The 23,110-nt window shown below is 38.6% G+C and overlaps 3 protein-coding genes across 3 annotated transcripts; 2 read left to right on the top strand and 1 right to left on the bottom strand.

Annotated features, from left to right (window-relative positions):
• Positions 1 to 1,844: 1,844 nt before the first annotated feature.
• LOC102767337 (olfactory receptor 52B2) lies at positions 1,845 to 2,795 on the top strand. The gene has a single exon (XM_006752608.1). The coding sequence runs from the start codon at positions 1,845 to 1,847 to the stop codon at positions 2,793 to 2,795; it is 951 nt and encodes a 316-aa protein (XP_006752671.1).
• A 4,530-nt stretch (positions 2,796 to 7,325) lies between these two features.
• Positions 7,326 to 8,294, bottom strand: LOC102767049 (olfactory receptor 52H1). Its single transcript, XM_006752607.1, has one exon. The coding sequence runs from the start codon at positions 8,292 to 8,294 to the stop codon at positions 7,326 to 7,328; it is 969 nt and encodes a 322-aa protein (XP_006752670.1).
• A 3,423-nt stretch (positions 8,295 to 11,717) lies between these two features.
• On the top strand, positions 11,718 to 19,268 carry LOC102766759 (olfactory receptor 52B6). Its single transcript, XM_006752606.1, has 3 exons — positions 11,718 to 11,792; positions 18,047 to 18,171; positions 18,245 to 19,268. Exons 1-3 carry the CDS (start codon positions 11,718 to 11,720, stop codon positions 19,266 to 19,268), a joined length of 1,224 nt encoding a protein of 407 aa, XP_006752669.1.
• The last annotated feature ends 3,842 nt before the right edge of the window (positions 19,269 to 23,110 follow it).

Genomic DNA, 23,110 nt, shown 5'->3' with positions numbered 1-23,110 from the left:
TTTCTTTGGGCAGGTCTATCTTTCCTGATTCTGAATGAAAAGTGTGCTGTTTTTTGTTAATGAGAAAATTAATTTACTTTGTAATGAGGATTATTTATTAATTTTTAGGCTATTTCAAAGGTTGGGATTTTTATTTCTATCTTCTTTAAAGAGTATAGTTTGTTTCATCATATGTTCCTTTTTCAGTGATGAAACCCATTTAGCATGAAGTAGGAGGGTTTCACAAAATCTCTGGGAGGAGTGATTTGAGGAGATCAACTGTATTGTGTTCCCTGAAGGACAAAATTTTTTTGCTTACTAATTTTATTCAAATTCACACCTGGCATGCGTGTGCGCACGCGCGCGCGCGTGCGCGCACACACACACACACACACACACACGCATGCACAACTTCCAAAAGTTAAAAATATATCTTGTCAGTTTATAGTTTCAGAGACATTGACACAAGGAACAGACTGAAAGACCTAAGAGGGGAGGGGAGTGGGGGGGAGATTGTGCCAGTACCAGACAATAGTGTGATGAAGGCCTGAGATGGGGATGGGAGTGGAGGGGGAGATTGAATGAAGGGGTAAATGAGAGAGGAATGTGGGACATCAGTAATACTGTCAACACTTTAAAAAATTAAATTAAGAATAAAGAAAGAAATATCAAATCTATTTTAAGAAGAGTTTAAATAAGAAGTGGTTGTATCCACTTTTATTTATGATTTAATTTTTGAATTGCTCATTACTTATTTCTGATCATACTTCTTTAAAGTAATAAAGTTGGGATGTAATAATAAAGAAAACTTTGGGATAGAAATGTAATATTTTTTAATAATCTGGGTAAACTCTAGTACAGAATCTCATCCTAACTTTCAGAACAAGTACTCACTAAGTGCTACATTGAAGCTCCACTCAATCTCAAGTAGCAGCATCCCTAACTGTAGTGATAATGAAACTTCAAAAATATATCTGTAATCAACAGGTAATCATTTATTAAATATAGAAACAGAAAACACTTATATCAACACCTTTGTTCACATAGACTATAATCCTATGTGCAGGATATTTATTTTATAGGCTTTGAACTCCTTTTCCCCCTTTATGCACATGTTGACGTATTTTTGTACACATGATAGGTGATCAATAGATGCTTAGTAATCAATACATCAATAGTTGATTAGGCAACCATGAAAAATGAGATGGAAAAATTACTAGAATTAGAGCAAGATCCACATTTCATTTATGATCTATGTAGTTATTCAAGTTTGACAAACACAATGCATCAACCTTTTGAATATGTTAAATGCCTAATTAAAGAAAAAAGAATAACAACAAAAAAATAAAAGAATAGCAAATAAAAAGCAGTTTATTAGATAAATGTGTGAGCTGGATAACAGAACTGTTGTTTAGTTCAATAAGAAAAAAAACTTTGTATTTCTATGCATTTTTTATGCCCTTTATAAAAATTCATTATTTTTTCTTGTCTTAAAATGTTTAGTCAGAGAATAAAATTGATTATCATGAGTTTCACCATTTTGTATGACTATCATTTTAAGTTTGTGTCAATTGTGTGGGAAAATAGTGCCTACTGATAGATTTTCTTTGGAAACATCTTTTAAACATTCTTGGATCCCACTTTGAAACTTTGGAATCTTTCTCTGCAAAACAGACCATTGCACACATTTGGGTCTGTAATTAAAACCTCTGAGTAGTTAGAAACTCATCAACTGAGATTTTCTATAGCAGATCTGAGCCCACTGAGAGTTAATAAATATACACTAGTTGGGTGTGACAGACTAGTTCTTTAACGTTCTTTCTCCTTACAGATAAGTGATGAGCGTTTCATACCATAATTCAAGCATGTCAGCTCCCAACTATTCCACTGTCAATTATGATATGTTTGTCCTCATTGGCATCCCTGGACTGAGGGAGCTACACATGTGGATCTCCATCCCCTTCTGCCTGATGTACCTGGTGGCCGTGGCAGGAAATGGAATCCTGATCTACGTGGTGGCCGTGGAACGCAGTCTTCATGAACCCATGTACCTCTTCCTCTCCTTGCTTGCTTTTTGGGATCTGATCCTATCCACATCCACAGTACCTAAAGCTCTGAGCATCTTCTGGTTTGATGACATGGACATCTCCTTTGGTGGTTGTGTAACTCAGCTCTTCTTCATGCATTTTGCCTTTGTAGTGGAGTCAGGCATTCTCTTGGCCATGGCTTTTGACCGTTATGTAGCCATCTGCTACCCACTAAGGTATACCACCATTCTTAGCCATGGTGTCATTGGCAAAATAGGGGGTGCTGTAGTGTTCAGGGGTTTTGCAACTGTTTTCCCCATTGTCTTCCTTGTGAAACGCCTGCCCTTCTGCCGGACAAACATCATTGCCCACACATTCTGTGAACACATGGGGCTGGCAAAGCTGGCTTGTGCTGATATCACCATCAATATTTGGTATGGAATCTCTGTGCCGTTGCTCAGTGTTATGCTAGATATGGTGACAATCGTCGTCTCCTATGGGCTTATTCTGCGGGCAGTCTTCAGGCTGCCATCCCATGATGCTCGGATGAAAGCGCTCAGCACCTGTGGTTCCCATGTCTGTGTCATCCTCATGTTCTACCTTCCAGGGATTTTCACTGTCATTGCTCAGCGCTTTGGCAGAAAAATCCCCAAGCATGTCCACATCCTGCTGGCCAATCTGTATGTTCTTGTTCCCCCCATGATGAACCCAGTTATCTATGGAGTAAAGACCAAACAAATTCGTGAACGAGTGGCCCTTGTATTTTCTTCAAAAGGGAAGTATTGCTGAGTTTGACTGGATAGCACTGTGGTTTCTTATAGGCCTATTAGAAAAGAGGAAAGACAGTTGTCATTCAGGATAGACTGTACTTCTGTGAAATTAGTCTATTTTTTTTTTAGGGATGATTGAACTTGCATGAGTTCCTTATCTCAGAGGTAACTAGGTTCCTGAAAATCAGTGTATTAACAAACTTCTATTTTTGCATGCCCATAGGGTTCTGCAGTATTTAATAACATAACATCTCTATTTCTATCAAACAAAAATAAAATTTAAAAAACACTCCTCCTTCATCTGCTATTCAAATTTTAGATCTCTGGGTCCTCCCCAACAGCTATGATGAATGTAAATTAGAATGAGTGAACAGCAACATTGTGTACAAATTGGGGAAACACTGAGGCTCCCTCCCTGCTAGCTCATCTTATTCACAAAAGACTTGAACAGTCTTGTTATACAAATGTGCATACCTGATCATGCAAGATAGCTCCGGGCACACAAATGAAATTACATTTACTGCTGTAAGTAAATGATTTTGGAAGATGAAAAAAAGAACAAAATAATTAAGTAAAGTGTTTGGAGATATAATCTGCCTTGGATGCTGGGTGTCCTATACAGCCCTCCTCTTTTTAAACTTTTTAACATCTATCTTACAGGATTGTTGTGTGAAGATCCAATAAGAGAATAGATGCTAAAGCACTTTGGAAACTATAAAATTCTGTACAAATGTGTTGTGTCACTGTCATTAATGTCATTATGTTCTCTGGTATGAGCTTTCACCCTCCTTATGGTCAAAGGTTAAGGACAAACAAAACAAAAACCTGTCCTTTGTCTACGGCAAAGTCGTTCTAGCTCCCTCCTTCTTCCTTTTCCCACCAGATTCATCTACCTACAGTGAGGCAACCTATCAGATGTGCATCACACATTTTATTTATTTATTTTTAAAATATATTTTATTGATTTTTTTTTTTTTTTAGAGAGAGGAAGGGAGAGGAATAGAGAGAAACATCGATGAGCGAGAAACATCAATCAGCTGCCTCCTGCACACCCCCTACTGGGGATTTGCCCCCAACCAAGACAGATCAAACCTGGGACCCTTTAGTCCGCAGGCCAATGCTCAATCCACTGAGCCAAACCGGTTAGGTTGCATCCCCCACTCTAGACAGAGGATGACACAGACAGGCATAATTCAGGTGCAGGTACTCAATCCTTCAAAATCCCCTATGGAAATTTTCAAAGAAATTTTACATTGCTCCATAACCATGGAACTTCTTTCTTTCCAGCTGTCTGCTCAGATTTCTGGCCTATTGTGGGGTGTAGAGAAAATACATTTCTGTGTTTTTCCAAAGCTGGACTTTCTGAATAAATTTTGTCAAAATCTTGGAATCCTGGGATAAAACCAGGTTTTGGGAAATTAATGTATAACTATAGTGAATGAGATAACTATAGATAGTGAGAGGACTCCAGAGAGATTAACTAAACTCCAGAAGCTTGGAGACATGGCTGGGTTTTAGAGATAAAGACAATGGTCTTATCTTTTCCCCAGAGAGGTTTATTTCCCCTCAGTCTCCAAAGAAACTTTCTCAGAAGAAGGGAAGGTAGAGAGAGCAGGAGCAGTCTCTCTGGATTTTATAATCAGAGAAAATACAGTTCTCCTAATTTCTTGACTTTGTATTCATATGACATTTGACCTGGACTTCATTGTATAGCCCTGGGGCTTAGAATTGGGTGTGAGGGACCACACAATTACTATTTGCTTTTTATGTGAATAATGATAATCTGTCCCTGATCCAGAATACTTGTGTACATTCAGGATAAAATTGATAACATGAATATTTAAGACCCAACATGGGGTCATTACAAACTTCCAGTATAAATGGTCTTCTCAACCCTGTAAGTCTTGGGTGGCTGCCGTCCCTATGCCCATCCTTGTTTCTCCTTCCCACTCTATTCCCGGTAGCCACATAAATACACACACCTAAAGGAGCCTATCTAAATCATCGTAATGTGTTCCTTCCCCATCCCAACAATATCATCAGGCTTAGGTATATGAAGGGTCATTGGGGAAAAAATGACCAGGGGACATAAAAGTCACAGATCAGAAGAAAAGAGCCCAGTAGTGGCTGAAGCTCAAGTTCTAAGTTAAGACATCATAGCCAGGGCCACACCCAGGCTGGTGAGTGAACTTCAAAAGCCAGTGGTGTGCTGGTGAATGCTTAATAACGAACTTTTGGGGGTTTGATTTGGAGATTTGCTGAGTCACAAAGTGTAGACACTTCCACTATGCTGATTTCAAGTAACTTCCTGGCAAAATTCCTAAAAATTTAACACTTTGCTCTTATGAGTCAGTATGAAAAGCTCCAGCACATCACTGATTGCAGCTCTTATTAGGCCTGACATACTGGGATCAGGGTGAGCCTGAAAATTTCAGCACTGGTTTAACTCAGATGTGAAGGACTGAAGTCAATATAGAGAAACCCTGCCTCACTGGGAGGTAGGATTATGAGTGGATAAGAACAGAGACTTTGGAATCAGGCACACTTACTACTATAGGTTCTTCTTATATAATTTGTATATATTGAGCATATTTTTAAACTTCTTTATTAAGGTAAGATTCACATAACATAAAATTCACCATTTCAACAATTTTACCATGTGTCATTTACTAGCTTTTAGTACATTTACAATGTTGTACAACTAATGCCACTATCTAATTCCAGAACATTTTCACCACCCTTAAAACAAACCCCATACTCATCATGCACTCTTTCTTAAAAATATATTTTTATTTATTTCAGAGAGGAATGGAGAAGGAGAGAGAGATATAGAAACATCAATGAAGAGAGACAATAATTGATCGGCTGTGTCCTGCATGCCCCACACTGGGGATAGAGCCCACAACTTGGGCATGTGCCCAGACAGCGAATTGAACCATGACCTCCAGGTTCATAGGTCGACACTCAACCGCTGTTGAGCCATGCTGGCTGGGCTAAGTAGTCACTCTTTATTTAACCTTCCCCCAATCACCTGGCAATCCTAATTAACTTTCTGTCAGTATGGATGTGCCTATTCTTGAACTTTTGACAAAAATGGAACCGTACAATATGTCAGCCTTTTGTGATGGCTTTTTTCACTTAGCATAATGTAAGGTCAGTGCAAGCAATAAATATTTAGCACCAATCATGTGGTAAAGGTCTTTGAAGATATGTTGGAATATTGGGGTTTTATTCTAAGCAAAATGAGTAACTGTTCAATGATGTTCAATGATTTTAAGTAAAGGACTGACATGATCTAGTTGAAGTTTAGAGTAATAGCATTCCAGTTATTGAGTGAAAAATTAGATGGGAGAGAAAAAAGTGAAGATAGCAAATTCTTAAAGAAGGCTGCTGAGAAAAAGACGGGACAGAGAGAAAGTAGTGATCACATTTAAATGTGAAACATGAATGAATTTAAGGATATTAAGAAGGCATAATCAATAGTAAATTAAGCTTGAAATAATTAAAGAAAATAAATAAACAAACAGATTTTTGACATGAGAAACTAGTTGACTTTTGTACCATTTCGTTAATATAGAGAGTTAGAGAGAATGTGTTGATCATGAAGAAAGGAAGAGAAACAGGTGGTATTTTTTTCATGTAGATTTTAAAAATGGAATAGTCACGAGAAGTTATCAAATAGAAAATTAACTATGTAGGACAGAGAAAGAATTGGGAGTGGGATTTATTTAGACTTTTCACCATACTAATAATTATTTAATTTATGAGTTGACTGTGTGTTAGACAAATTTAACCTCACAACAAGACTATGAGTTAAGTACTAGCTTTTCTTTTATTTTAAGAAGAGAAAATTGAAACAGGATAAAGGGACCAAAGAAAGAGTAAAAATTTTGTGCATTTATGTTTTTGATGGTAGAAAATTAGGATACTTCCTCCTGATGCCTATCATTTTCTTGAGACTTGAATAATCCTTACCTCTCTTTCTTTAATTCTATCAATTATTTTTTCCAAGAGAAATGAAGTCTTGAAATTTATAACCATTGGATACATTATTGGAGGGCTTTCTGCTAGTGATTTACATAAGAAATTCTATTTTGTGTTGTCATCGTGGTTTTCTATTTTATTTTTCAATTACAGTCAACATTCACTACTTTATACTAGTTTCAAGTGTACAGCATAATGGTTAGGCAATTATGTAATTTACAAAGTGGTCCCCACCCATAATTTTAGCAGCCATCTAACATCATGCATGGTTATTACAATATTATTGACTGTGTTCCCTATGCTGGTTTTAGCATCCCCATGACTATTTTTTAACTACCTATTTGTATTTCTTAATCCCATATTTTTCACCAAGCCCCCAGCCCCTCTCCTATCAGGCAAATATCAGTTTGTTCTCTGCATCTATGAGTCTGTTTCTGTTTTGTTTATTTATTTTGTTATTTATATTTCACACATAAGTGAAATCATATGGTATTTGTTTTTCTCTGTCTGACAAATAAATTATATTAAATAAATATAATTACTTGACTTTCCACAATCTTATTTTCTATGCCCTCATCCCCAGGTCACTGTTCCCTTTAGGAAAGAGTAGAAGGACAACCTTGTCCCTGATCTGCTTTGTTTTTACACCATAAATGATGGGATTGAGTGCAGGAGGGATTGCTACATAGAGATTAGCAAACATGATGTGAAAGGCGAGAGAGATGCTGTGGCCGAAGCGATGTGTAAGGGCAGAGAACAAGGCTGATGTGTAGAATATGAGAATGACACTGACATGAGACCCACAGGTGCTGAGAGCTTTCTGGCGGGCATCTCTAGACGGAAGGTGAAAAACAGCGCGAAGAATGAGAGTGTAGGAAATACCAATGAGGATCAGGTCTGACATAATCGCCATTAGAGGCATAGTGAAGCCATACCAGATGTTGATGGAGATACTAGCACAGGAGAGCCGGGCCACCGCTATGTGCTCACAGTATGTGTGAGGGATGATACGTGTCCTGCAGAAGGGCAAACGCCTCACCAGGAAAACGACAGGAAAAATGATACTAAAGCTCCGACCAACAATGCCTAGCGAGATCTTGACCATTGTTCTAGGTGTCAAGACACTGCTGTACCTCAAGGGGGAGCAAATGGCCAGGTAGCGATCAAATGCCATACCCAATAATATGGCTGAGTCCAGAAAGAAGCTGAAGTGGAGAAAGAACAACTGGGTGAGGCAGCCAGAAAATGTGATTTTCCGAGCTTTCAACCAGAATATGCCAAGCATTTTGGGGACACATGTGTTGCACAATATGAGGTCCGTAGAGGCCAACATGGAGAGGAAGAAGTACATGGGTTCATGGAGGCTGCGGTCCATAGCGATGAGGTAGAGAAGAATGCCATTACCTGCAAGGGCCACAAAGTAGATGGTACAGAAAGGAATTCCAATCCAGATGTGAAACTGCTCCAGTCCTGGGATCCCCACCAAAATGAAGGAGTTTGGATTAAAAGTTGTCAAATTCAATGTGGTCATCATGTTGATTTTCATTCCCTGAGGACAAAATACCACATTTAATTCTGGGGACTGACTGTTCACAAAATCCTTTTTTAAGTCTTTTCCATCACTGGGATACCTCCTGTCCTATCTCTTAACAAACACTAGAAGATTCTAAAAATGCAATTTACTTCTTCTCACAACCTCTATAGCATTTACTAAAAGCTTCCCAAAAACCTTAATTATTACCCATGTATAAATATTACCTTACCATAACTGCATTGTTACTATATTGGAACCATGTCCCAATAGAACTATGACCTAGGAGCATATTGGCCCTTTGTTGTCAATTAAAATTCCAAGGTTGTCTTGCTCTCACCAAATAACTCCATTTGAGGGTTCTCAAAGATGTATTAAATATCCTACTTGACATAAATCTCAAGAATATCCATTTAAATAAATAAGGGGCCATGTGTTAATTATAAAATTTGCTTTTTTTAATGTCAATGTATCACTAGGACTCTGGTGAGTCAATCTACTACTGCTCAGAATTTACTCTCACCTCTTCAATATCTGGAAGACAATCTCTATCTAAATATTCTTTTCAACTCAGAAACAGTGTTCCAAGGCTCATTATCTTCTTCTACCTGCCAACTTCCTGATCAGCTACCCCATATGTTATCACATTGCTCTCCCACTGCTAGAACATAGTGATCTGAGAGTTGGTGGTAACCCTTCTTCCTCCTTCAGCCCCTATCTCTCATCTGCCAGCTCTTCTGATCCTTATTTGAAATCCCTGTTTGATCGGCCTACTTCTTTTTCTTCTCTACTTCCTCATCTACTCAATCATCTTACTCACTAGTTGGAACCATAGAATAAGAGTTTTGGTTCTATCCTGGCTGGTGTGGCTCAGTTGTTTGAGCATCATCCCATGCACCAAAAAGAAACCAGTTCCATTCCTGGTCAGGGCACATGCCAGGGTTGTAGGCTTGATCCCCAGAAGGGAGCCTGTAGGAGGCAACCAATCAGTGTTTCTCTCTCCCCCTCCCTTCCTCTCTCAAAAATCAATAAAAACACTTTTTAAAAAAGAATTTTGGTTCTTTCCATGCCAGGGTTGTAGGCTTGATCCCCAGAAGGGGGCCTGTAGGAGGCAGCCAATCAGTGTTTCTCCCTCCTGCTGCCTTCCTCTCTAAAATCAATAAAAACACTTTAAAAAAAAGAATATATTGCAAACCCTTCTCTTCTGATGCTACCATATTGATCTCTTTAAAATATAAAATTACCAAAACACTCACATTGCTTAAAAGCATGTAATTGCACCTGTTGTGCCAGCAATTATTTTTATTTCCTGTTTTGCAGTCAATGCTTTCCCTATATAGAGTGGCTCTACTTATATGAATGTGTCTCACATTCTTCCCTAAAATGTATTCATAGAGGACTCCCCGTATTTCTCCATCACTCCTACACCCCATTGCTGGTATTGCTGCCTTTTCCATAGATGCAATCTTGTCTTTTCTCACTATGACTAAATTCTACTCATTGCTCTGACCCTGACAAGTGCTAATGTCTCCAGGAAACTTTCTCCAGTTTTACTAAACCATGTCTCTATTGCCCTGCTTGTGCAATCACAGTTCTTTTTTTAAATATATCTTTACTTTTGAAAGTATTACAGATATCCCACTTTTATCCCTCCACCCCAAACCTACCTCCCAGGCCTTCACCACACTCTCATCTGTGTTCATGGGTTATCCATATATTTACCAAACAATCAGATGTTTGTATGAAGCTTTGCATTATTTTTACTATTCTCTTGAATTCTTTTTCCCAGATATGTGGCCAACCCTGCATTAATGATTAAGAACTCTTCTTGAGAATATAATTTCTGTCTCCATGTGTTTCTTCTAGCATGGAAGAAGGCAAGATTTCACATAGAATAATCAGTAATACAGTCTCAGTAGAAAATTGATATTTCAAGTCAGTCACTGCTATATATATATATATATTCCCTTGGCTTATTGACTCTTCTTCCATCTTCAAAGGTAATAACAGTAGATTTAATCTTCCTCTAAACTTTTTAGAAATGTGACTTCATATCTCTCTGACTCTAAACTTTTCTATTTCCTTCTTCTGCTTTTAAAGACCATTGTGATTATACTGGAATCACCCAGATAATTCAGTATAATACCCTTATTTTAAATCAGCTGATTATCTACATAAATTTTCTTTGCCATATAAATAACATGTACAGGTTCCAGAGATTCGGTTGTGTATATCTCTGAGGGGCTCTATTATTCTGCCGACCAGAAGGTCCTTTAACACAGCCTGCTCTTTCTCATTCTGCTTTCCCAAGACTTCTCCCACTATCACCATTACCACATCCAGAAAATACTCACAGACAACTAGTTTTGATGTTGGTGCTGGGTTAGAAAGCCAGTAGATGGCTGGTAGAGGATAACTCCAGGATGAGAACAGAGATACAGAAGGGAACATAACACGACTGGGGGTGGGGGGAGGGACATAGAAAAAGAAAGAAAGAAAGGGCACAGAGCAGGTGAGGCACAGGGAGAAAGACATTTAGTTCTAGCTGGGGGAGAGACACACCTGCAGAGCATAGCCTTTTTATCTTTTATTGGTTTTCTCAGGGGATGAAGAGACTGAAAAATGAGGGGCCTAAAACCTAGGGGGATTCCAGGGACTCTACTCCCCAGTCAATATCATTAGTATTTATAATAAATGTTTACATTAACATTTTTTTAATCTTAATCACATGCACATGGGATATGATTCAGAGTTTTAGACTCAGGAGAAAAACCAGGGAGTGCTGAGATTCTTCAGGGTATGGCCTATGTCGATGAGTCATTTATAGACACTGTGGGAGCACACTGATCACCAGGGCAGCTCCTGCCTTGAGCATCTGCCCCCTGGTGGTCAGTGCACGTCATAGTGACCAGTCATTCTGCTGTTTGGTCAATTGGCATACTAGGGTTTTATTACAAAATATTCTATTTCACTGAATGGGGCTTTCTAGTCTCTCCTTGTCATTGCATTGAGATACTTTGTGAACCGAAGAAACTCAGTGACTTCTGACTAAGATGTATAAAATTAAATCTTTACATAAATCACTCCCTTAGGCCACTGCATATTCATTGAATGCTTACCATGTGACTGGAAATGTATGGTTAATATCCAGCTGTTTATGGTAGAAACCTAAGTTATTCTTAATATTATCACTTCCTTATTCTCCTTTCATTTTATTGATTTTGTTCATGTATTGCCACTCCTCCCCTAAAATACTATAGCTCTCAGTGTTTTACATAGGTTTTTTGTTTGTGGATTGTCTTTCTAACCGTGTAACAAATACATAACACAAAGCAAGTTTTGCATCTGCAGAAAGAGCTGAAGATACATTATAATTTTGTGATGCTAACTACTCTTTCCATTTTACTGAACCAGACCAAGTCCAGGATGCCTCAGAGCAAAATAGACCAGAGTTTTAAAGGTGGGTGTACACCAATTAGCTTGGTATATCAACTGTGGCAGGTAAAATTGGGTAAAATAAACTTCTGTTTCCGTAAAATTGTATTTATTATCTTGCCTGGCTGTGTGAGTGAGTGCTCAGATCTCTGAGCTCCTTACATGAAACTGACTTTCTCTCATTTCAACAAGTCAGAGTTGGAATTTCATGGGGGAAAATCACATTGAGCACACAACACCAATCTCACCCATTCCGACAATATGAAAGAAAAAATTTAACATTTTAAAATAAAAATACACAAAAAGCCGTTTTAAAAATTGAAGTAATATAACAATGGATTGAAAACTAAACTGTCATAGTAAAGAGGAGCCTACATAGACATGACAACTAAAAGTAAAGAGATTTCCTGAGTGGGACTCTGGAATAGCAAAAGGACATTTGGTAGTGACCATGGTTGAACAGCCTAAGGAATATACTGAAAGCTATTTCAGAAAGGAAACGTTTTCTCAATTAACAAACAGACCCACAAAATTAAGTAAGGTCTGGCTCAGAGAGGGGAGTCATTCTCATTTTAGAAGAACCTGAGACTGATTGATACTATTTTCTATCTTCTGAATACTAGTCTTTAGTTTCTTGGTTTCTGCTCTGGTTCTAGTAATCTAGTTTCCATCTTATCCCTCAACTCAAATTCTCCAAAGCATTACCACCACTATTTATCTTTATCTTATTTGTGAAATCCTTTCACATTCATTGTCTCAGTTGGCTCTCACAATTATCCTCTCTCTCTCTCTCTCTGGTTCTAGTAATCTAGTTTCCATCTTATCCCTCAACTCAAACACACACACACACACACACACACACAATTGTTTTAATCCCAACTTCAGTGGGACTGTCTATAAAGCCTCCCCAACAAAGACCAGGAAGAATTATTCTTCTGGTCTCTGGACTCCCACAGCATTCTGTACCCACTGCTGTATTATAATTACTGGTCATAGTAAGGGGACATTGACCTGAAATTCTGACCCAAAGAACAGATAAATCCAGGCTTATCAAATTTTTGAATAAGACTGGGGTGATAATTTCCATATATCCTTTCTGTTATGATGACATATAAATATGATAGATCTTAGGATTAGTGAAAGGATAAAGAGAAAGCAATGAGGGAAAAAAAGAAAAAAAAAGAAAAAAGAACTAGGGATTTAAAAATAAACTCTAGGTAGGTGATAAGTGAAAGAAGCCTGAAAGAAAAATGCTATAGGAAGGACAATGGGAAGAAAGAGGAGGAGTGAACGTATGGAGGGTAATATTGAAATGGGAAATGCAAAAGCAAGTTCAATGAAAACGTTTAGGCTAAGAGCCTCTGAGTTGGTGCTGACCATCCCCCTTAGATGCTCAGAGTGTCTAACAGTGTATCTGTTCCATCTGGCTCTTTGCCAAAACATATCCCTATGTGCCTTAAATTCCCATTTGAACGAAGGCAGACTTGCCTAAGTGGTGGAGGAGGAATTTGTAGCTGAGGGAAGGAAAGATAAAAAGAGGGAGGGGAATCTCTGCTCCCAAAGGACAGGAGGGAATAAACATCGTATGAAGCAAGACCTGAGATTCAATTCTATATATTAAGGAAGTTAAGCTGTGTGTGAAATATTGAACTGAGACACTGTGAGTCTGAGAATGTGGCATCAAGGAGGTAAATCTAGGTCAGAAATTTTCAGGATGGAGAGGAGATTATAGATGTGGAGGAATTGATAGGAAATAAGTACCAGATGAATGGACAGCTCTATAGCAATGTTCAAGGAAGGGTGGAGGGCTAAAGAATTATCTAGGTTGTCTGGATTGAACTGTGTTTTCCTGAAGAGTGAGATGGGAGAAGGGCAGTTTGGAGGGTTACTTCCCTGGTGAGGATGGAGAGATTGATGAGTAGGTGATTGAAAGATCATCTGCCCCCTGGTGGTCAGTGCACGTCATACTTGGCTCCTAAGAAGGATGTAAGAATCATAAATGACATAGAGGTTCTATCCTCAGACACTGAGGAACAACAGAAAGAACAGTTATTCTACTGCATTTGGGGGACAACTTATAAAGAACAAGGTTTCTGGATGGTGAAGTTAGGTAAAGGATTGAAAGACAGATGGGAAAATGAATTCACTGGACTAGAAGGGATAGTTTTTCTGGTAATTTTTCCAAAGATGATAGAAGCATCAACCAGTGGGTAAGGGCACTGGGCATATGAATGGAAGATCTGAAAAGGGGGCTGCCAGAGAGACAACTGTAAGTGGAGCTCTTTGGATTGTTGTCTAGTGGGGGGGTATGGTGACTTCAATGGGTGCCTAATTGGAGTAAAAACAGAAATCACATGATAAATGGTAGGGAGATGCTGTGAACAAAGGCTGTCTTGGAGGTGGATGATTTAGGAGAACTGAAATCAGAAAGAGAAAAGTTTATGCAGGTGCTGACGTGACCGACAAAGGTGGGAATGTGCAGTGGAGGAAGATGAGCATGATGAGTGATGCTCTGGGAAGAGTGAGCACAACAAACGGCACAGACTACAGCTGAGATGAGAATGTTACTATAAACCTGTGATTTTTATCTGTGTATGTGTCTTTGACAGTGTGAACTTTACATGGCTGAGTGGGTGGGGACTTTCCTATTCTATGATTTTTTAAAACATTCACTACATATCATCTCTATTCCACACACCAGTGAACAAGACACAGTGCTGACTCTTAAGGAGCTCATCATATATTGGGACTGAAAATATTTCAAGTGTGGTGAATGCTAGAGAGAGAAATAGGTAACTGCAGGGCAATGTAGGCATAACCCAGCCTTGGGAAATGAGGAATGTCTTCCTGAGTGAGAAATATAAACTTGCTACATTAAAAAGAAAGATGAAGATAAAGGAAGTTGATTGTATAAAAGACCACAGTCCTAGTCAGTTTGGCTCAGTGGATAGAGCATCAGCCTGCCGACTGAAAGGTGCTGGGTTCAATTCTGGTCAAGGGCACATGCCCGGGTTGTGGGCTCAATCCTTAGTAGGGGTCATGCAGGAGGCAGCCAATTAATGATTCTTTCTCATCATTAATGTTTCGATCTCTCTCTCTCCCTCTCCCTTACTCTCTGAAATCAATACAGACATATTTTTTAAAATAAAAATAAATAAAAGATTACAGAGAAAGAAGAGCAAATTCAGAGACATGCATTTGTCCAGTATTGGTAGACAAAGCAGAGAATGTGTGCACTTAATCTATTTGACAATGGGAAATTATTCTCTATTGTCAACTAAGTAGTACGCTCCGAATTAGCTTTGAAATATAATTTATACAGGGTGGAGCACAAGTAGGTTTGCAGTTGTGAGTATGTGAAATACAGAGTTTATGTTTGTATTATTGTTTATTAATTATTGTATTAGATTCCATACTAACAACTGTAAACCTACTTTTGCCCCACTCTGTATGTGGAGACTGGTTTAGAGCCTGGAAAAACTGCAGGTGAGGAAATCAGTTGGGAGGTCTTTCAGTAAATGGATCTGAAGCTTAAAAAGCAATATAGGTAGCAAATATAGATTTGGGAGGTATTAGTACATGAGGGTAAATGAAGCCAAGGCAGGTGGAAAGATCAGCCAGGGACAGTGAAGAGTGAGGGAGCCTAGAAACAGAGCAATAGGAAACGCCTTGGTGAGCCGTCCAGCAGGGACGGAGGAGCCCTTAATGAGGACCGGAAAGGAAGGTCAGGGACAAGAGAAGAACTAGAGCTGAGTAGAAAAATCAAAGCCAAACCTAGAGTTTCGTGAAAGGCATGATTCTGAAGGAAAGAAGAGAGACGGACAGGAAGTAGTGAGACAGGTTAGCAGAATACAATATTTTTTTTTTATTTTTGCTGTTAACTTTTCATTTGTTTTCAAGGTTAAAAATATTTGAATGCTCATAAATAATAAAGATAATGATCTAGGAAATTAGGACAAACTGGGGGTAAAGAAGAGGGGAATAATTGATGAAACAAAGTCCCTGAGGAGGTAGGAAAGAAAAAGAACTCAGAGAATAGGTGGGGAAATTATTCTTGAAGATATACATACATACAAACTTATAACATATGCATGCATATATAAACATATACATGACTGCATCTGACGATATGTGTTTGTGTTTACATGTGTGTGCGTGTGGACCTAAAGAGCATTAAGCTAAGTGAAATAAGCCAGTCAGAGAAAGAAAAATGTCGTATGATTTCTCTCATATATGGAATCTAATGAACAAAATGAACTAACAAGCAAAATGGAGACAGATTTATAGAGAGCAGCCTTACAGCTGTGTTTGTGGGGCAGTGGGAGCTGGGGGGCGGAAGGATTGAGCAAAAAAGAAAACAAAATAAATAAATAAAAAACTCTTGGACACATAGTGCAGTGATTGTCAGGGGAAGGGGACTGAGGGGAGTAGAGGAGAGTATAGGGAGAACAAAAGGTGATGGACAGAGACTTGACTTGGGTCGTAAGCACACAATACACTGTACAGATGGTGTGTTGTAGAATTATTCACCTTACACCTATATAATTTTGTTAACCAGTGTCACTCCAATAAATTCAATAAAAAGGAAAAATAAAAATAATTTAAGGCCACAAAAAAGAAAGGTAACTATGTGAAGTGATTGATGTGTTAATTAACTTGATTGTGGTAATAATGTCAAAATGTATTCATATATTAAGTTATATTTACACTTTGTATAGATATAATTTTTATTTATTACTTATGCCTCAACAAAGCTAAAAATTTCAAATTAAATAAAAAACTAACTATCAATTTATTTTTGATAAAAATCAATAGTTTAACAATCTATTGGTCTTCCCATTCTGTGTACATGGTATATATCTCCATTTGTTTACATTAAAAAGAAATCTCTTCCAGCAACATTCTATAATTCTCAGTGTAGAGCTTTGCAAATTTGAGCTAAGTGTATTATATTTTTAACATACATTTCTTATGCTTCTATGTTTGTATTGCACTACAAACTTTTAAAATGTGATTGTATAGTTATTTGCTGTTAGTGTAGAAAAATACAATTGACTTATTTTATCTTTGCACTCTATAAATAAAAAATAAATAAATAACCTTAGGGAGCTTTCTTGTTCCTAGGTAGAGTAAAATATAACTATAACAAGGGAGACATTGAAAGGCCGAAGGGACATCAACACTAGTTTCTCTGAGAATAGAGGAAATGAGAGGAGGACGGGTACAGAGATAAGATAAATTTACAAGAGTGGAATAATATGAGCGGTTATCTCCTGATAGTCTTGAAGTCTCCATTATGTATGAGGGAAATTCAGTTGAAAGGGAGGAATGTTCATTTGGGCAGTGGTAACGTTATATATTCATTGTGAGAATAATTCAATAGAACTTAGTAAGAGTCAATGGGCCTAACATGTAATTGAGTGTATTTGTATGGTTGTGTCATTTCCTTCACATCCTAGCTAAGTGATGAAGAAAACACTGGTTAGATTTCATTGAAGCCTGAACATTTTCATAGAGAATGAAGAAACCAATTAGCACTGAGACATTATTGGTCCTGGCAGAAGACATGGACATGTAGATTGTAGAATAGACTGGGAAGAAAGTAAAAAACTTCTTACATCAGTGATTCATAAACTTTAGCATGGAGACATAGAATGCTGTCTCCAACCCCAAGGGCAGGAGGGTCCAAGAATTTGTAAGTTCCCCAATGTTGCTGATGATGCTGGCTTGGACACCACACTTTCAGAAGCATCGCTCTACACCTTCTTTCATGTTCTAGGTGACAGCCCCACACTTCAGAGTCACAGAGGTGACTCATTTAGCATGGAGACATAGAATGCTGTCTCCAACCCCAAGGGCAGGAGGGTCCAAGAATTTGTAAGTTCCCCAATGTTGCTGATGATGCTGGCCTGGACACCACACTTTCAGAAGCATCGCTCTACACCTTCTTTCATGTTCTAGGTGACAGCCCCACACTTCAGAGTCACAGAGGTGACTCAGGAAGCACCACACAGCTTAATAACGTTTCCACAGCTGAGATTTAATTTAACACACCAACAAGACGAGCATTATGCTCATTTTTTGAAAGGTCAAAAAAATTGTTATTCAGAAGACAGTGACTTGTCCAAAATCACACTGTCTGACAGAGCAGATTCTGACATGGGACTGCAGCCAGAGGCTTTTGCAGTTTATAAAACTGCAAAAAACTGTACCCATAGAGATTAAAGAGATTGTTTTTTACTTTCTAGTTAATCCTGCTCTTTTCAGAACCTGTGGCACTCTGCTAAGTCTGGTAATGTTTTCGAGCCTTGTGTTTCCAGAAAGTCTTGCAGCTGTATGGAGAACCTATCTATGGGCCTGTAACTGTGCACTTTGTGCACAACTCATGTGTGATTGTCTATAGGGAATATACCTGTGTGCAAAGCCCACAATGGTTGGAGGACCTGTGAGTATGTGCAGACCTTGTGGTTGTTTGCAAGCTTTTATGTGCACTCTGCTAATGTTTACAAACCCTGAAGCTATTTCTCCCCTGTGGCACAGGTGAGGGTTCTACAGAAAATCATGGCTCTCTTATCTACTAACAGCATAACTGCCACAAACAACTCAGACACTCGCATCGCAGGCTGCCTCCTCATTGGCATCCCTGGGCTGGAGTATCTACACATCTGGCTCTCCATCCCCTTCTGTGCCATGTATGTAGCTGCCCTGGTAAGCAACAGCATTTTAATTTGTGTTATTCTCTCCCAGCCAAGCCTGCATGAGCCCATGTACATATTTTTGTCCATGTTGGCCAGTGCTGATGTCTTGCTCTCCACTGCCACGATGCCCAAAGCTCTGGTCAACTTCTGGTTAGGTTCTAGCCACATTTCCTTTGATGGCTGCCTCACCCAGATGTTCTTCATCCACTTCCTCTTTGTGGCCGACTCTGCAGTCCTGTTGGCCATGGCCTTTGACCGCTATGTTGCCATCTGCTCCCCTCTGCGGTATGCCACCATCCTCACAAGCACGGTCATTGGGAAGATCACTGCTGCCACCCTGACCCGCAGCTTCATCATCATGTTTCCATCCATCTTTCTCCTCAAGCGCCTGCACTATTGCCGGATCAACATCATTGCACACACATTTTGTGAGCACATGGGCATTGCCCGTCTGTCCTGTTCTGATATCTCCATCAATGTCTGGTATGGGCTGGCAGCTGCTCTGCTCTCCACTGGCCTGGACATCATCCTTATCGCCGTTTCCTACATCCGCATCCTTCGAGCTGTCTTTCAACTCCCTTCTCAAGATGCCCGGTCCAAGGCCCTGAGCACTTGCGGCTCCCATGTGTGTGTCATTCTACTCTTCTACATTCCTGCCCTCTTTTCTGTCTTTGCCTATAGGTTTGGTGGGAGACTCATCCCCAGCTATGTCCACATCCTTCTGGCCAATCTCTATGTGGTCATCCCACCAATGCTCAATCCTATTATTTATGGAGTGAGGACCAGGCCAATTTTGGAAGGGGCTAAACAGATGTTTTCAAATCTTGTCAAGGGATGTAACTAAAGGTTTCCAATTTGAGCTCAACTTAATCCCTTTTCATAGTTATTTTTTCATATTTCATATTCACCATATCCTCTACATCTTCCAGTGATCTTGTGTCATTCTCACCCATGTCCTAATTTCTTTAAATGAATGTTCTACTCAAATTCTTGGTCCCCAGATGGGAGTGGTGTTTGGAGGCTGAGTGAGAAAGGTGAAAGGGATTTAGAAGTACAAATTGGCAGTTATTAAAATCATCACAAGAATGTAAAGCACAGCCAAGGAATATAGTCAAAACATTGTAATAACTATGTATGGTGTCAGATGGGTGCTAGACTTATCAGTGTGATCACTTTGTAAGGTATATAAATGTCTAATCACTATGTTGTACACCTGATACTAATATAATATTGTAGGCCAACTCTAGGTGAAAATAAATTAAAAAGAAATAATAAATAAATCATGCAAGCGATTCAGCTCATGCAGTGGGACTCAGATGAGACAGCTTCTATTGGACCATGCCTTATGACTACACTTGAGGAAGATATTTCAAATGTCCTAGTCCTGATCCTAATTGGCTATTTTATTTTCATTATCACTTACTGATATAAAATAATGTCCACTTTTATATAATTCTTTCCAACTCACAATATAAATTAGCTGACATTTTTATACTCTTTGTTCACTGTGAGTAATGTAATAATCGTCTAAAAAGATCTTTGATCAACAAAGATTACAAACTTGTTATCTTTTGAGATGGTCTTTCATATATATATCACATACTTGCAATAAAAGTATACGTCTGTAGAATCATTTGGAATTTAGCCGTATGAATCAAATGCCTTGATAATGTTCATTCTCTTTGACCTGCTAATGCTTATTCTTGGAATGTAGCTTAAGGAAATAGTCTGAAATGAGCACAAAGATTTATGAAAAAAGAAGTCATTAACTCCAGAATTACTTAAAACAGCATAAAAAAAGGAAAATAGCTTTTCTATTCTGCATGAATGACATTCCTATATAATAAAAGGCTAATATGTCAATCGACCGAATGGGGGAATGACTGGTTGCTATAATGCACACTGATCATCAGGAGTTGCCCCCTAGTGGTCAGTGCGCTCCCACAGGGGGAGCGCTGCTTAGCCAGAAGCCAGCTGACAGCTAGGGAGTGCAGCAGCAGTGGCAGGAGCCTCTCCTGCCTCCTTGGCAGCACTAAGGACACCTCAGGGGATGTCTGCCTGCCGGCTTAGGCCTGCTCCCAGCAGGCAGACATCCCCCAAGGGGTCCTGGACTGTGAAAGGGTACAGGCTGGGCTGAGGGACACCCCCTCTCCAGTGCACAAATGTTGTGCACTGGTCCTCTAGTAAATAAATAATGCTATGTTATATATACTTACTATCAAATATTAATCAGTCACTAACAATCATGTTTATAAAGAGTTTTTATTGGTTTGCAGAAATGTTTCTGGTGGAATATAGAATACAAATGAGTGAATAAAAAATAAAATAAATGTTCTACTAAAATCCACTTTTGACTTATTTGTTTAGAAATCTATACTAATACCCACCTCACTTTCTTCTACCTATTATTCAAATCCCTTCTCATCCCTAGCATCTCAAGAAAAACTAACTGAGGGAAATGTGACAACTTACCTGGAATCTACCATCCAAATAGGACTTTCCCCAGTATTCACTTGCATTTTCTCTCTAATGACTTACCTAATCCCTTGCATGCAATTTTGATTACCAGTGCAATATCTTTCTTACAGTGGGAACCCCTGAGAACTTCCATGTCTAAAAATTTATAGTTCCATGAAATGACATTATTTTTATTACCAGTTACACATGTCCATAATCACAGATGTGTACGTACCCAAGTTCAGAGATGCTAACACACAGCAACATATATAGGTGGGCACATCCTTTCAACAAAATGTAGATAATTGTATAGGAACAGAGCACTCTTTTCCATCCAAATATGTTTTGTATTTAAAAATTATATTCATCATTAAAATGAGAAGTCAAAATTCTACTTATATCTAACAGATGTTAATTTATATATTCTTTAATAAACGTTCAAAGAAATATAAACATGGCTAAGTAATTTGGTAGCTTGCTCACTAATCATTAATTATTCACACCACAGATTAGCTTAGACTAATGTTCTCTGGGACTCAGAAGAGCAACTCAGCCTGAACTTTAGTCAAAGGTCAACTCATCCTTAAAAACCCAGTTCACACCTCAACTCTGTCCACTCCCATACTCTGCCCACAATAAAAGATCCATCCTCTTGGGTACTGAGAATACTTATTCTTGTTATATCAAAAAAAATTTCATGTTTGCTTCTTTATTCCTTGTCTAAACCACGTTTCTTAAAGAAAGGGGTGGTTTTGTATGTGCCCTGACTGGAGATTGAAACTGTAACCTTGGCATATGGGGACATTGCTCTAACCAACTGAGCTACCCAGCCAGGGCTTGCTGTCCATTTTTAAAATGTAATTCTTTACTAATAGGATGTGTTAATAGGAAGGTAATACATATATACCTTCATTAAGAAATAATGCCTTGTCAACTGAGGGCTAAGAATCTGAGAGGGAGATTGAATAAGGAAGGTGTGACCCAGAAGGCTAACATAGTTTATCTTGGGGGTTAAGATATTTCTTCTCATTGAATCACTGCCACTTTTCCAAGTCTCTGTCTCAGCCCAGCCCCAACATTATCTGTTATCTGTATCTAATTATTCTCCACTATCCCTAAGAATGCCCAAATAAATCATGGCTTTACCCTTTTAATTTGACAGATTTTTAAAAATTGAAAGAAGAAGGAGAGGAAAAAACTGAAACAGTTTCTCCCCATCCCACTTGACTTTTTCCAAGCCTCACAGCTCTCAATCTCCTTATTATTTTAAACTTTAGCCCTAGAACAAAAATCAGAAGACTTCAGATGAAAAACAATTTTTGAGCCTCCAGGTACCACATCCTATTGATGGCCATCTTCTTTCTTTACTAGTGAGAAGGTTTTTGTGTGTGTGTGTGGAAACACACACACACAAAAAAGTACTTGCCTATCTATGTCCATATCAATTATTATGTGGTATGTATGTACATATAAGGATTCCACAAAAACATAGAAAATACATACACTGTTATATTATTCAGCCATCAAAAGAGTGAAGTATTCATACATTATATGAATTAACCTATGAATTCATAACATGAATTAACTTTGAAAATGTTATGTTCAGTGAAAGAAGACGCATTGCCCAATCTTCTGTTCTGACTTACCCAAACACCTTCCTCTCTGTAGGTCCCCCTTCCTCAACCCACATTTTCAGACCAGGTCAGGCTCATCATCTCTGTATCCTTGGGGCAGAAGTTTGGCCTACCCCTTAGAGTTGCTGTGCCATTGAAACCCTGCAGTCACAACTCCTGGGCTTTGTAAGTTTACATGTATTCACAGGATCCAAACACAAACATTTACAGTCTCTCAGTTATATAGGTTAAATGTAAGTGAAATATAATTTAAAACTATAATCTGTAATTTTAAATTGATACATTTTCATTATAATTTTGCAAAAGATGCCATTAGGATGCCAAGTGGTTATCTTGACTCACTCCTATAACTTTAGATATTTCTATTCACTTAGCTACTTTAGTTAACATATTAATATGGAATACAGGTGTATTATCAGTGTTATTGAACCCTGACATGATGTCAGAAAGCCAAAAAGTGAAGACATTTTAAGAAGTCTCCTCTCTGGCCTTCAGTTGTTCTCTATGGCCTCAGAATTTGCCATTCTGTAAGCCAACACGATAGGGCAGGTTGGGACAGTGGTGACCACACCCCTGAATGCAGGACCTAGGGCTT

The sequence above is a fragment of the Myotis davidii genome, unplaced genomic scaffold (genome assembly GCF_000327345.1).
Source record: "Myotis davidii unplaced genomic scaffold, ASM32734v1 scaffold2030, whole genome shotgun sequence".
Classification (NCBI taxonomy): Eukaryota; Metazoa; Chordata; class Mammalia; order Chiroptera; family Vespertilionidae; genus Myotis; species Myotis davidii.
Note: the sequence above shows the minus strand (reverse complement) of the source record. Positions and strands in the feature narration are given on the sequence as shown.

Bases quoted from the DNA above. Each gene is read 5' to 3' on its own strand.
- LOC102767049 (XM_006752607.1), bottom strand. From the start codon at position 8,294: ATGATGACCACATTGAATTTGACAACTTTTAATCCAAACTCCTTCATT.
- LOC102767337 (XM_006752608.1), top strand. From the start codon at position 1,845: ATGTCAGCTCCCAACTATTCCACTGTCAATTATGATATGTTTGTCCTC.
- LOC102766759 (XM_006752606.1), top strand. From the start codon at position 11,718: ATGCCTCAGAGCAAAATAGACCAGAGTTTTAAAGGTGGGTGTACACCA. The intron at 11,793-18,046 runs GTAAAATTGGGT...TTGTGTTTCCAG, and splicing joins TGGTATATCAACTGTGGCAG to AAAGTCTTGCAGCTGTATGG. The intron at 18,172-18,244 runs GTGAGTATGTGC...CAAACCCTGAAG, and splicing joins CCACAATGGTTGGAGGACCT to CTATTTCTCCCCTGTGGCAC.